Source organism: Chrysemys picta, chromosome 5 (assembly GCF_011386835.1).
Source record: "Chrysemys picta bellii isolate R12L10 chromosome 5, ASM1138683v2, whole genome shotgun sequence".
Taxonomy (NCBI): Eukaryota; Metazoa; Chordata; order Testudines; family Emydidae; genus Chrysemys; species Chrysemys picta.
Window position 1 is genome coordinate 25,912,115 of NC_088795.1, and position 14,039 is coordinate 25,926,153.

Below are 14,039 nucleotides of genomic sequence, written 5' to 3' on the forward strand. Positions count from 1 at the left end.
CCCCGGCGCTCCGGCCGGTCGGGGAGAGCAGGGCCCCGACCGGGCTCGCCGCCCTCCCCTGCCACGCTCCCCGCCGGGGGCCGAGGGCGGCGGGAGGCTTTTTTGCCTGGGGTGGCAAAAAAGCCAGAGCCGGCCCTGCAAGAGACAATATCTAGAGTGATCTACAATCTACAGAGAAGATGCTGTGGGAGACAACGGCGAGAGCTACCATAGTTAATATTTATTATTAGTCTAGTTTTTATGAAACAATAATATGGTAGTGTCAAATGGCAGCCCTGCCCGGGGACATCCTCCTGACGTAGGTTGTGGCACAACAAGTGTCCCCTCTCAGGTAACCCAAGAACTCCACTTCAGGTCCCTTGCTTCAATAATACCCTTCTGTGGGGCCAGTTTATTATAAAAAACATTGTACAATTCACTTCATAACAAAAGTCCTCCACACAGTCCCATCTATCATCCCAGTGCATATTATCCTCAAAACCCCATGATGTAACATCCCACATGCCAGCATCTTTTACCACACTCTAGGCTCCTCACCAGTCCTCATCTGTCCCTCTGCCAGGATGGCCACCCCAACTATTCCAACTGGAGTGTGAGCTCACTTTTCTCAGTGGTAACTCCCCACAAACTCTCTGCTGGGAAATCATCTTCACCAGGGAGCATCCCTCCCTCTCCCTGTTCCCTTAAGTCCAGCACTCTGGCCCTGGATATGTCAGTGGGCAAATTCCTCTGGTGCGCTCCGGCCTTCAGAGCTCTCCGCCCCTTGGCTACATCTCTCCAGCTTAGAAGTAAGCAGGCAACTCCCACTGCTGCTGTCTGGCCCTGGCTCTTTGGCTTTGGGATGTCAGGCGGCAAACCCTTCTTTGCTGCTCTGTTGCCTTCCGTCTTCCCCGAGGAACAACCTACAGATTCCTTCCAGGACCCTCCATAGCCCCCGGTAGCTCTCAGCTGCCTCTTTCCTGACAAACTCACCAGGTCCCTCTGTCTCATGGGGGTCTCTGCCCCTCAGATTCTCTCTATCCTTTATTGCCTCAGGTGTTGCCCTGCCCTCTTAACTGGCCAGATTGGGAACACTTGTTCTGGTACAGGGGAGCTGGAACTACTTCATGTACAGGGCTGGCCGGCCAGCCACCCTGTGATATACAGTTGTATTTACAAATTTACAAATAAATATGGACATTGATATTAAAAAAGGCTTTTTGAATTGCAAAATCAACATTAAAGTGCAGACTATACATGAAGCTCTTGCTTCATCTAAATAAAAGTATTATGCCAAGTGGCTTGTGACCTGAATAGTAAGTGAGAGTGAAACCAGCAGCCTCCTTCATTGCATTGCCAATTATCAGTCCTGTATATAAATTCTAAACAACAACAAAAAATTAAAGAGTGCTTCAGCAGCCTTTTTCAAATATCTCGTTAAGTGCTCTTATGTATGGTTTTCAGCCATCCTAAATTTAATAAGTGCAATATATTTTGTGCTAAAGAAAAGCAGAGGTAAATATTCAGTACTATGTTTCAGCCATGTGAACCAATGGTCCCATTGTTAACAAAACCACCTACATATTCATGCTACCATTGATGTCAGTCAAAAATAATTAGTAGCCCATTGTCAGCTAGATAGGACTCAGAAACAGATAAATATGGTGTGCATTTTAATTTAAAACGATCACCCTTTTTCCTTTGCATTTCTTCAAATCCTCAATTCTTTTCCTGATGATTTTCAGTGAGTGTATTAATTTTTAAAAATGTATAATCTCAAGTTTCCAATTTGTGGTTTAATTAAAACCTACATATGAAATATTTTCAGTTTTCCACTACAAAATAGATGCAATATTCTCCTTTTATTTAATCACTCCAAGTCAAGGCATGGTAACGTCAGCTGTTTAGGAGCAAGATATTCCCCATTCTGTTTTCTATTTATTTTTATTATCTATTTTCCACATAACATTTGAAAATAGGAGGCATCCAGAAGAGCACTGGAGTCCTAAGCTTCCTCCAGTTATCACAAAGAGGTTTGTCTCCCAACACACATGGTGTATGAGTCATGCAGAGCACCGCGCCAAGGGCTGCACTGATACGAGATTGTGATAGAATTAATATAGCTGACATATGGTTATATTCACCATGCGAGTTCAGTTCAACAAGCTGATGAATAGTAAAATTTACGCCTGAGGTATACGTGGGAGGCGGGATTATGCAAATACAAAATATTTTTCTTGGAATTTTTCTGAAAATTACTTTATATATTATAAACAAAGCTGGAGTACGTGCCATGGAGGGATTCGTGGTAATGGTGTGCCTAAGGAGAAGACAACGGGCCAAATTTTGCCTAATGTTACATCCACACAAACTTTTCTGATTTCGAGATCTCATGAATTACACTGGTGTTGTAGAGGTGCAATTGAGGGCACAATTTGGGTTGATACCCATTAGATAACAGTTTACGGACCAATCCTGAAACCACGTACTATCAACTGCAGACTTTTTTTTCTTCTTTTAATTCATCATGACCAATGGAACTACATCAAGTAGCAAGCAGCTGCAGTATCTGGGCCATAGCTTAATCTGGGAGAACTGGAATATTCAGTCCCCCAAAGTCTCAGCTTGGTTGTAACAGGGACCTTTGTACAGGTGAATGCCAACAATAAGCATGAACTCAGCTCAACTTCTTTTGCATTGTTAAAAAGACAAAGTTATTCATGGTATATGTCACTTTGGAAAAGAGGTATTTAATTGTTTAAGAAAGCACATGTCATACTCATGGTATTAACAAGTGCTAAAGGGCTTTACACAGAAAATCAGACAATGACCAAGTAACCCATCTAGTTTTTGAGACGTCAGGAGGAGATTAATTTCAAGCAGTAAAAAATCAGGTGAAACAATGCAATAGGAATTTGTTTTTTTGGTGGGGGAGAGGGGTTATTTAACATTTTACACAGAGGATTAACATTTTCAGGGTGTGTGTATGTGTGTGTGTGTGTGTGTGTTAAATTTACTCAGAAACTGATTGCTTCTCCAAGGAACTAAAAAAAAATCAAAATAAAATCTAACCCAAATGAGTTGGCATTCATCATTATTTGCATCTTCAATGTATTTTTCACCATGTTGTTTTGTGAAGGGAATCCAATAATATTTAAACATGGAACTAACCTGACTTTTTTTTGTTATGGTGGTTGTGAATGTGCAGTGGAAAAATTAAAGACTTATTTGCAAACTGGCTTCCAACTGCATGTGGTTTGGACCACAAACCAAACTAAGATGGCTACCCTCATGACATAGAGGTTTTTTTTTTGTTAGTCTGTTTTGTAATTTATTGGTTTTTTTACCTTTAACCCTATATCTGAAATTTGGATTATAAGGGAATTGTTAGACGTCACTGTTTGACAGCTTTAACCATAAAAATAAGCTTTATTTCCTAAATACAGATCCCTCAATTGCAGGCAGGACATATTTAGCAATGTTTCACACATGCATCAGAACCTCTTTTCATGATGGCCATTGAACTAGGTCTTCCTTGTTCTGTGGAAAGACTGCTATTGGCTTTACCTTCCAATTGGACAGTCAAAGTCAGGTATCAGGGACTCTCAGTTTAATGAATAACAGGAATACTTGTGGCACCTTAGAGACTAACAAATTTATTAGAGCATAAGCTTTCGTGGACTACAGCCCACTTCTTCGGATGCATATAGAATGGAACATATATTGAGGAGATATATATACACACATACAGAGAGCATAAACAGGTGGGAGTTGTCTTACCAACTCTGAGAGGCCAATTAATTAAGAGAAAAAAAACTTTTGAAGTGGTAATCAAGCTAGCCCAGTACAGACAGTTTGATAATAAGTGTGAGAGTACTTACAAGGGGAGATAGAGTCAATGTTTGTAATGGCTCAGCCATTCCCAGTCCTTATTCAAACCGGAGTTGATTGTGTCTAGTTTGCATATCAATTCTAGCTCAGCAGTCTCTCTTTGGAGTCTGTTTTTGAAGTTTTTCTGTTGTAATATAGCCACCCGCAGGTCTGTCACTGAATGACCAGACAGGTTAAAGTGTTCTCCCACTGGTTTTTGAGTATTTTGATTCCTGATGTCAGATTTGTGTCCATTAATTCTTTTGCGTAGAGACTGTCCGGTTTGGCCAATGTACATGGCAGAGGGGCATTGCTGGCACATGATGGCATATATCACATTGGTAGATGTGCAGGTGAACGAGCCCCTGATGGTATGGCTGATGTGATTAGGTCCTATGATGATGTCACTTGAATAGATATGTGGACAGAGTTGGCATCGGGGTTTGTTATAAGGATAGGTTCCTGGGTTAGTGGTTTTGTTCAGTGATGTGTGGTTGCTGGTGAGTATTTGCTTTAGGTTGGGGGGTTGTCTGTAAGCGAGGACAGGTCTGTCCCCCAAGATCTGTGAGAGTAAAGGATCATCTTTCAGGATAGGTTGTAGATCTCTGATGATGCGCTGGAGAGGTTTTAGGTGGGGTCTGAAGGTGACAGCTAGTGGTGTTCTGTTATTTTCTTTGTTGGGCCTGTCTTGTAGGAGGTGACTTCTGGGTACTCGTCTGGCTCTGTCAATCTGTTTTTTCACTTCAGCAGGTGGGTATTGTAGTTTTAAGAATGCTTGATAGAGATCTTGTAGGTGCTTGTCTCTATCCGAGGGATTGGAGCAAATGCGGTTATATCTTAGAGCTTGGCTGTAGACAATGGATCGTGTGGTGTGTCCTGGATGGAAGCTGGAGGCATGTAGGTAAGTGTAGCGGTCAGTAGGTTTCCGGTATAGGGTGGTATTGATGTGACCATCGCTTATTAGCACAGTAGTGTCCAGGAAATGGACCGCTTGTGTGGATTGATCTAGGCTGAGGTTGATGGTGGGAAGGAAATTATTGAAATCATGGTGAAATTCCTCAAGGGCTTCTTTTCCATGGGTCCAGATGATGAAGATGTCATCAATGTAGCGCAAGTAGAGTAGGGGCGTTAGGGGACGAGAGCTAAGGAAGCGTTGTTCTAAGTCAGCCATAAAAATGTTGGCATATTGTGGGGCCATGCGGGTACCCATAGCAGTGCCGCTGACTTGAAGGTATATATTGTCCCCAAATGTGAAATAGTTGTGGGTGAAGACAAAATCACAAAGTTCAGCCACCAGGTTAGCTGTGACATTATCAGGGATACTGTTCCTGATAGCTTGTAGTCCATCTTTGTGTGGAATATTGGTGTAGAGGGCTTCTACGTCCATAGTGGCCAGGATGGTGTTTTCTGGAAGATCACCGATGGATTGTAGTTTCCTCAGGAAGTCAGTGGTGTCTCGAAGATAGCTGGGAGTGCTGGTAGCGTAGGGTCTGAGGACAGAGTCTACATAACCAGACAAGCCTGATGTTAGGGTGCCAATGCCTGAGATGATGGGGTGTCCAGGATATCCAGGTTTATGGATCTTGGGTAGCAAATAGAATACCCCTGGTCGGGGTTCTAGGCATGTGTCTGTACGGATTTGTTCCTGTGCTTTGTCAGGGAGTTTTTTTAGCAGATGGTGTAGTTTCTTTAGGTAATTCTCAGTGGGATCAGAGGATAATGGCCTGTAGAATGTGGTGTTAGAGAGCTGTCTAGCAGCCTCCTGGTCATATTCCAATTTATTCATGATGACGAAAGCACCTCCTTTGTCAGACAGACAGACCTGCGGGTGGCTATATTACAACAGAAAAACTTCAAAAACAGACTCCAAAGAGAGACTGCTGAGCTAGAATTGATATGCAAACTAGACACAATCAACTCCGGTTTGAATAAGGACTGGGAATGGCTGAGCCATTACAAACATTGACTCTATCTCCCCTTGTAAGTACTCTCACACTTATTATCAAACTGTCTGTACTGGGCTAGCTTGATTACCACTTCAAAAGTTTTTTTTCTCTTAATTAATTGGCCTCTCAGAGTTGGTAAGACAACTCCCACCTGTTTATGCTCTCTGTATGTGTGTATATATATCTCCTCAATATACGTTCCATTCTATATGCATCCGAAGAAGTGGGCTGTAGTCCACGAAAGCTTATGCTCTAATAAATTTGTTAGTCTCTAAGGTGCCACAAGTATTCCTGTTCTTCTTTTTGCGGATACAGACTAACACGGCTGTTACTCTGAAACCAGTTTAATGAATGTGCTTGTCATTGACTCATTCATCTACAAGTAAATGAACTCTCCAAATACTGAGATGGTACTTCTCATATTCAGCTTATTACCAAGACCTTCTACTGAAAGATTAGAGAACGTTACCAATTTGTGCCATAGACACACCATAGCTATGCATGAAAAGGAAACTAGACAGTTGCAATACCATCAATCTTCAACAAATAAATACATACATGAATAAATCTGGCAACAGAGAATGAAGAGAAGAAAAAAATATACTTACCAAACCCAGGTATTATGGGTATAAAATAATATATGGGTATAAAAACACCAGTTTTTCTTTACTACACAACAACCTTATTAATTCTAGGTTAGCTAATATACAAACTGAACAGTATTCCCAAAACATCTGAGAGTCTCATGCCTTTTCCCAGCAAAGCTTTTATTACAGAGCATTGTAAGGAGGTCCCTATATTAAGACTTATTTTTACAAAATGTACTGCATCTCTACTACACAGTGAAGAACTATTTTTCAAAATAAGTGAACAAAGCACATTTTGGTGTGGTGCTCCATTGTATGCTTAATTTGCAATCAGTTTGCGTGAATTGCTGAGGTTCTTCTGAATGTAGTATTTCACAAACTATTACAACAGCACTATAGAATATAAACAAAACTGCATAAGCTACATACATATGAAGCAATCTTTTACATATAAAAATGCTTGTAACGAATAAAATGAATTGCACTTACTCATATTTGTTACAATTTGATTTTAAAAACAGTTATATTAGTTTCATGTTGGTATTTTACATTTCTTCAGTCGAATATTATATACTGTTCTCTAATTGTTCATTGTGGTTTGACAGACGAATGTCATGCCAAATATTTTTTGGGGAAAAAAATCCCATACCATAGACTCATAGACTTTAAGGTCAGAAGGGACCATTATGATCATCTGGTCTGACCTCCCGCATGATGCAGGCCACAAAGCCGTCCCTACCCTTTCCCTTGACTCTGCTGTTGAAGTCCCCAAATCCTGTGGTTTAGAGACTTCAATTAGCAGAGAATCCTCCAGCTAGCGATCCCTGCCCCATGCTGCGGAGGAAGGCGAAAAACCTCCAGGGCCTCTGCCAATCTACCCTGGAGGAAAATTCCTTCCCGACCCCAAATATGGCGACCCCAAGGCTAGGCTAACTGTTTATTTGATCATCATGGTTGAGACTTGTGCATTATGTCATGTCAAACTCCATTCATATGAGATAATGTCAAATACATTAAAACTAGATAAATGCATCTATTTTAAAAGTTGTGCCGATAATAAGATTAAGAATGAAGCTAAGCATGCGTTCTTATATAAATGTGTGTGTTATGTATGCACACTGTACTATTTAAGACAAATTATATCAAGGTAAAGTTGAAATATGAACTTCAATAAGAGTTGCAAGTACTCTGCACCTCCAAAAAATTAAGATACTTATTTAAATGTTTTTTGGTAATCCTGATTTTTGGCTTTTATGATTTATATTAAAATATTTTGAACAGTTTTCACAAGAAATAAGTAACACTAAATTTGTATCACAAATTTATTATTTGTGGAATGATTTGCAAATGTATATTTCAAATAAGCCTACAATTACAAAATCAGTTTTTTTTGTTCAATTTAACAGACTTAGAATCAGTAAGGCATTCATTGTTTGACTAGCACTTTGGATGATGATATTTATTGTTGAATACATAATTTCTTTGGTTTAAAAGAAATGAAGTCATGACCCAAATACTAATGCAACCCTGTCATTGTGTTTTAAGAGGTCATTACAAACAGGAATTTGTTTTGGTTTCCGTAAAATTCTGACATGAACCAATTTCAGAACAAGAACTGAAAATAAAACAAAGATTTCCACTCAGAAACTAGTTTGGTAAACTGCAGTAAAATACACTGAATGAAGATTGAAGCTTAAAATTGAAAGCCAGATGAAATTAGCATGTATACAACATAATCTAAGAAATGCCAAGTAAATAAATTTGAGAAGGATTTTGGAATGAATACAGGGGATGAAGGGCAGATGCAGACAAAGATGCAGGCTGCGTCAGCATTAGCAAAAGAAATTTCACTTAACTCTGAAAGACAATACACATACAGAAACTGAAATATTTCTGAAGGAATGCTATCCAACACAGACTGACTTTTCCTTCAAAAAAACATCTGCCTCATAAAGCCTTAATCTACAATACAATAAGCTACATTTGAATGATTTCAGAGTTCAGTAACCTAAAACAATAAAGTTGTACATGAAGCCTATCTGCTCACTATGATATATGCAAGTTCATCACATGCTTTTTCTCCTATTACATTCTAAATTTTATACACACACTTTAAAAATTCACTCTATTCAACCAGCTGCATTTTTAAATTAAAATAAGCTAACGTAACTGCAAGACTATATTCCTGATAGCTTTTGGTGCCAGAAGCTGCAGATAAATGAAATTCTATGGCCTAATTCTGGTAGACACTAAAAATAGATGTAAGTAGCACAGTCCCCCCACAAAACCAAGTAAAAAAGTACTGTTAATATACACCTTTAACAGCTGTTAAAAAGCTCCATGCACGCACATCTGCCATGTAGTAGGAAGGAATTAATTGAACTGAAGCTGCATGAACCACAGCTTGGCCAGGCAAGTTTCAGATACATACATATATGGTAAATAGACATATGGATCAGGCCCCTAATGCTATGGCTGTATCTTGTTAAACTCATACATAGGGCCCTACTAAATTCAAGATCCATTTTGGTCAATTTCACGGCCATGAGATTTTAAAAATAATAAATTTCATTATTTCAGCTATTTAAATCTGAAATTTCAGTGTTGTAATTGTAGGGGTCCTGACCCAAAAACAAGTTTTGTGTGTGTGTGTGTGTGTGTGTGTGTATGTGTGTGTATGTAGGGGTGTTTGCAAGGTTATTGTGTGTGTGTGGGGGGGAGGAGGGTTGTGGTACTGCTACCCTTACTTCTGCGCTGCTGCTGGTGGCGGCAATGCCTTCAGAGATGGGCAGCTGGAGAGCAGCGGCTGCTGGCTGGGATCCCAGCTCTGAAGGCCAAGCCGCTGCCAGCAGCTGCGCAGAAGAAAGGATGGCATGGTAAGGTATTGCCACCCTTACTTCTGCACTGCTGCCTGCAGAACTCGGCCCTCAGTTAGCAGCCACCACTCTCCGACTGCCCAGCTCTGAAGGCAGTAGTGTAGAAGTAAGAGTGGCATGGTATGGTATTGTCACCCTTACTTCTGCATTGCTGTGGGTGAGGCACTGCCTTCAGAGCTGGGCGCCCAGCCAACAGCCGCCGCTCTCCAGCCACCCAGCTCTGAAGGCAGTGCAGAAGTAAGGGTGGCAATACCGCAACATCCCTAAAAATAACCTTGCAACCCCTCTGAAACTCCTTTTTGGGTCAGGATCCCCAATTTGAAAAATGCTGGTCTCCCCAGTGAAATCTGTATAGTATAGGGTAAAAGCACACAAAAGAGCAGATTTCATGGTCTGTGATACGTTTTTCATGGCCATGAATTTTGTAAGGCCCTATTCATACACAACTCCTTTGTTGGAGGCCCAGCAGAATGGCCTCTTCTCAAGTTGACTGGGGAACTAGAACCTAGAAACCCAATTTTCTTCAAATTCCACTGCATCGTTTCAGTTTGATGCAATGGTGGTTCGATTTTGGGGTTTTTTTTCCCTGCCACATGTGTATGTGCAAAGTTAGCTAGAATTCAACCCAAAATTAGATGTATTCAACTCCAGTAAAAAACTTCAACTTCAACACAACACTAAAACCAAATACCACAAGCTAAAAGGATATAAACCAAGTTAAACCAACTGTATGAGTAATCTCCTTACACAAACCAAGGCATATATATGTCAACATGCAATAATTTCCCAAGGAAATATGAATTCAGGCTCTTGCAGAGGTAAAGAGTTACAACTGTACTACCACCACCTTCCAGAAAATTATGTTACCAGATGTCATATAATAGCAAAATGTACATTTTCATAAGCAAGGGCCACAATCTGAGAGAATTAATCAGAGCGGCATACGGGGACAAAGGCCATAATTTGGTCACCAACAATGAATGAGTTCAAGTGCAAGAGAAACATGCCACATCAGTCCCCATCAGTTTTCACTTCTTTCTATGCAACAAGGAAACACAGGGCCTCTGGTTTGCAACAGAGTTTTCTTCTTCTATTTTTAAAAAAGAAAAAAAAAAACTATTGCCTTCAAATAATCTTAGTGTTAAATTAAAAATGCACCCAACTTTGAAGTAAGAGATTTCACCTAGATACAGTTTAGCTGCTTAAGGAATTTACTGATTATTTTCCTGGTGCTTTTAATAAGAGAGTTCTTAAGCCAAATTCAGAGCTAGTACAAAGTGGCACAGCTCCACTGACTTCAACAGAATTGCACCTGCTCATTCAGGTTATACATTTTAGTAAAGATTTCTAACTACACGGTGCTTCATAGTACCACTATCACAAAGTTTGGAATTATCCCTCCTGTCCGTCAGTTCCGGATTCTGCAGTCCCTATTCTGGCAAAACCTCCACTGACTTCAGTACTACCGTTACTTGTGTAAGGACTTCTGTCTCTTGGCCCTGAACAGTTAACACACTCATATATATATATATATATATATATATATATATATATATATATATATATATATCCGTCTTACAATAGATAGACTTGACTGTGTTGCAAGGCAAGAGGCCTGAAGCTAAGTGCTTTCAACCACTGAAGAAAGATATAGAAGGGCATCCTTTAGACTCCATATTCAGTTGATATGGTTCTAGAGAAACTGACAATTTAACAAGTTTTCAGAAAAAAAAAGTTCAAGTGTAGCTAGTCCTTGCCCTTGTAATAGCAATAGTGCCAGTACTAATCTCCTTCAGAACAAAGCCATGCAACTGCTGCTCCAGGAGCAGTCCTGTCAAGCCATATAACAGCTTTCAAACATACAGCTATTTTGGCTGTAGTCCTTTGTCATGGAGGCTGCTGGTCCCTGAGGGGTTCAGCACCCCCTGTGCCTGTGACAAGCTCCACTAAGGAGAGTTATCCACCTGGGGATTAACTGATTAAGTAGCTGGGCGGCAGTTAATTAGATGAAGAACACCCAGTCTAATAAAGGTTTCCGAGTGCTCAGTCAGGAAGCCTCAGAACAGAGAGAGGAATTTCCCAGAGAAGTTCTCAGAGAGCTCACCAGAAAAAAAGGGGACCTAGGAAAGGGCAGGGTAGCAAGGCAATGAATGGCAAAGCCCTAGGAAAGCCCAATCCCAGTGAAGGGACCATACACACAGCAGCAAGAGGTCCAGGTCTTTGGGGAATTACACACCACTCCAGAAACAAGCTGCTGTAGTTTTCCCTCTGGAGGGGCCCCAAGTCCAGAGAAGGAGCCATTCTTGAACCCTGAAGGGGCATCATTCACGATATACAAGCATCGCAGAATTGACTGATTACCTCAGTTTCCCCCATGGGCTATGTCATATCTGACCACAGCGGTCACATCAGGGTGACTCCCACACTATTATACCCTGCAACATCCCCTTAAATAACAGTTGAAGAGTTCAGGATTATGAAGACCAGTCAAATGAAAGAGGTGGGACTATAACCCCATCCTCTCCTCATTCCCAGCCCTTTCCATATTCTGCTAGGCTGAGGGGGTATTTTGCTGAAGAAAGCCCTAAAGCTGAAAAAAAAGGCTAATTGGGAGCCATTTGGAAGACTAGTCAGTTAACTATGCAGATACAACTTTGATTTATGTTCAAGCTCACCCTTACTTAGGTGAGCACCCTATCTTGGGTGGGTGGGGGGTGGACATGACTCTGTTATGCTATTTCCAAAACAGCAACTGCTCAGTATGTAACCTTCTGCACAAGACAATCCACCTTGAGAATCTAATCCCAACCTTCAGGGCCCATTTCACCTGTACAAAAGAAAATTAGTTTGCTTTAGACTTAAAGAAATGTGGGGGGAACAAATGTCCCACTATTTAAAAAAAGTAAAGGCACATGCATGTTCACAGACACGACCCCAGCTCTTTGGGCAAAGACAAAGTACCTGTATAAAAAATATACTCAGCCCAAAAGGTGAATATTCTGCAAAGCCAGGACAGTTTGAAGCCATTCTGCAATCTTAGTTGTAGGGTGCTACATAAATAAAAGAAAGTTTCTACCAAATCAGTTATAATACTGTTTCATAGAGACTAACATTTTATAGGAAAGAAGGTAATGTACCTTTTCAACATCTGAAAGAGATGACAGTGACTGGTTCTGCAGAACCTCTGGTGCCGTGAATGCTCGCAGGTCCTGGTTGGAAACATTTTCATCTGTAAATGACACACTCCCAGATGGAAGCAACAGCAAAGACCATGGAGAAATGATGAAGCCCAGGTCAGTAGGATCAGCTATATTTGAAAGAACAAACAAAACAATTGAAAGGCAGCTGCTACCAAATAAAAGGACTCCACATACATCCATTTAAGTGTTCATCTGACAAAGAGAAAGTTGGGAAATGAAGTGGATGATCTATTAGTCTTTTTAATTTGTAACTTCTATTACCACAAAAGTTAAACTAGCTTTCATCACAAAAAGTTCATGGGAGATAAGCAGCAAAGACCTTTCGGACAATTTCATTATTTGACTTTGAAAACACTGACGATATTTATCTGGAATACTTAAACAAAAGATCTACCAAAAAAATGCATCTTCCTTCCTGGAGGGGCAGGATAAATAAATCTTATTTATATTTTTAAATAAGATTGAGAAGACAAAGAAATAGACTGAAATAAAATTGTTACATCTGATTGCTAATGCTATTTAAATACAATGCTCAAGACAAGAAGAGTGAATTATTAAGCCTCTCTCTCCCATCCACTTGTTTTCCATAATTTCCCTCTACTTTACTTAAATGTAATCAATATTATTTTTAATATTTGCTATTTATATTAACATTCAACATCTGAGAAGATAAGCATTATTCCCATTTTGCAGATGGGGGAATCTAAGGCACTGAGGTTAAATGAGAATGACTTTATCCTAAAGGTCAGAAACAGTATTGTTGTTATAGCCAGGATCAGGACTCCTATTCCCATGCTACCTTTCATGGCCTTTGTTTTAATGATCCAGACTGATGATAAACGTTTGAACATGCCAATATTTTCTGATTTATTTATTGTTTGTCATAAAACAACAAGCATCACAGGGGATTGTTTTTCTGACCAGATGTAGGAGGATAAGAATGTAGCAGAGACTAGAGCAGAATAAGAAAGTAGATTAAACTAAAACACATTTAAAAAATATAAATAGCACAATCTCATGCAACACATCTTACATATACATGAGAATACATTAGCCAAAAGAAATTATCCTTCACTATCCAGTTCACAAGGGACATGAAGTTTCACATACTATATGTCAAGATTTAATTAGTTAACATTTACTTACAACAGTTGAGCCGATGAGCCTTCTCTAAGAAGAGGCTAATGTTACAAGGTTATCATACTTCAATGTATAGTTAAATTTTAAATATAGTAAATATGCACAGACCTTATTAAAACCTTTTCAGGGTGAACTGTTTGATATTATTAATTCATTCAAAAATGTAAGTTAACATTAACCTATATTTTAGGTTACTAGGGACTAGATGCCTGCTCTCTTTTCCTCCCATTTTGCTTGATGACCACAATGGCTATCAATGTTTTTTCTTTAAATAATCACTAGAGTAATGTCTATCAATTTGCTGTCATTTCTGTATTATTACTCATACCCTCAAAGTAAAACAGAATCCTCCAAATGATTAAAGATTTCCCCCTTCAGGATGTCTTTTTGTTTTTAAAATGGAGCTGCTCACTGAAGTTATTTGATTGCTTCCTGTTGGGT

At 39.8% G+C, this 14,039-nt stretch overlaps 1 protein-coding gene across 15 annotated transcripts in view; it reads right to left on the reverse strand.

Annotated features, from left to right (window-relative positions):
• PTPN13 (protein tyrosine phosphatase non-receptor type 13) overlaps window positions 1–14,039 on the reverse strand; it is a 188,498-nt gene that overhangs the window by 116,654 nt on the left and 57,805 nt on the right. For all 15 annotated transcript variants that reach the window (XM_065596146.1, XM_065596141.1, XM_065596140.1 and 12 more), the window contains exon 3: window positions 12,396–12,565. In XM_065596146.1, the coding sequence (XP_065452218.1) occupies window positions 12,396–12,565 (170 nt within the window). The remainder of the gene's footprint in view (window positions 1–12,395; window positions 12,566–14,039) is intronic.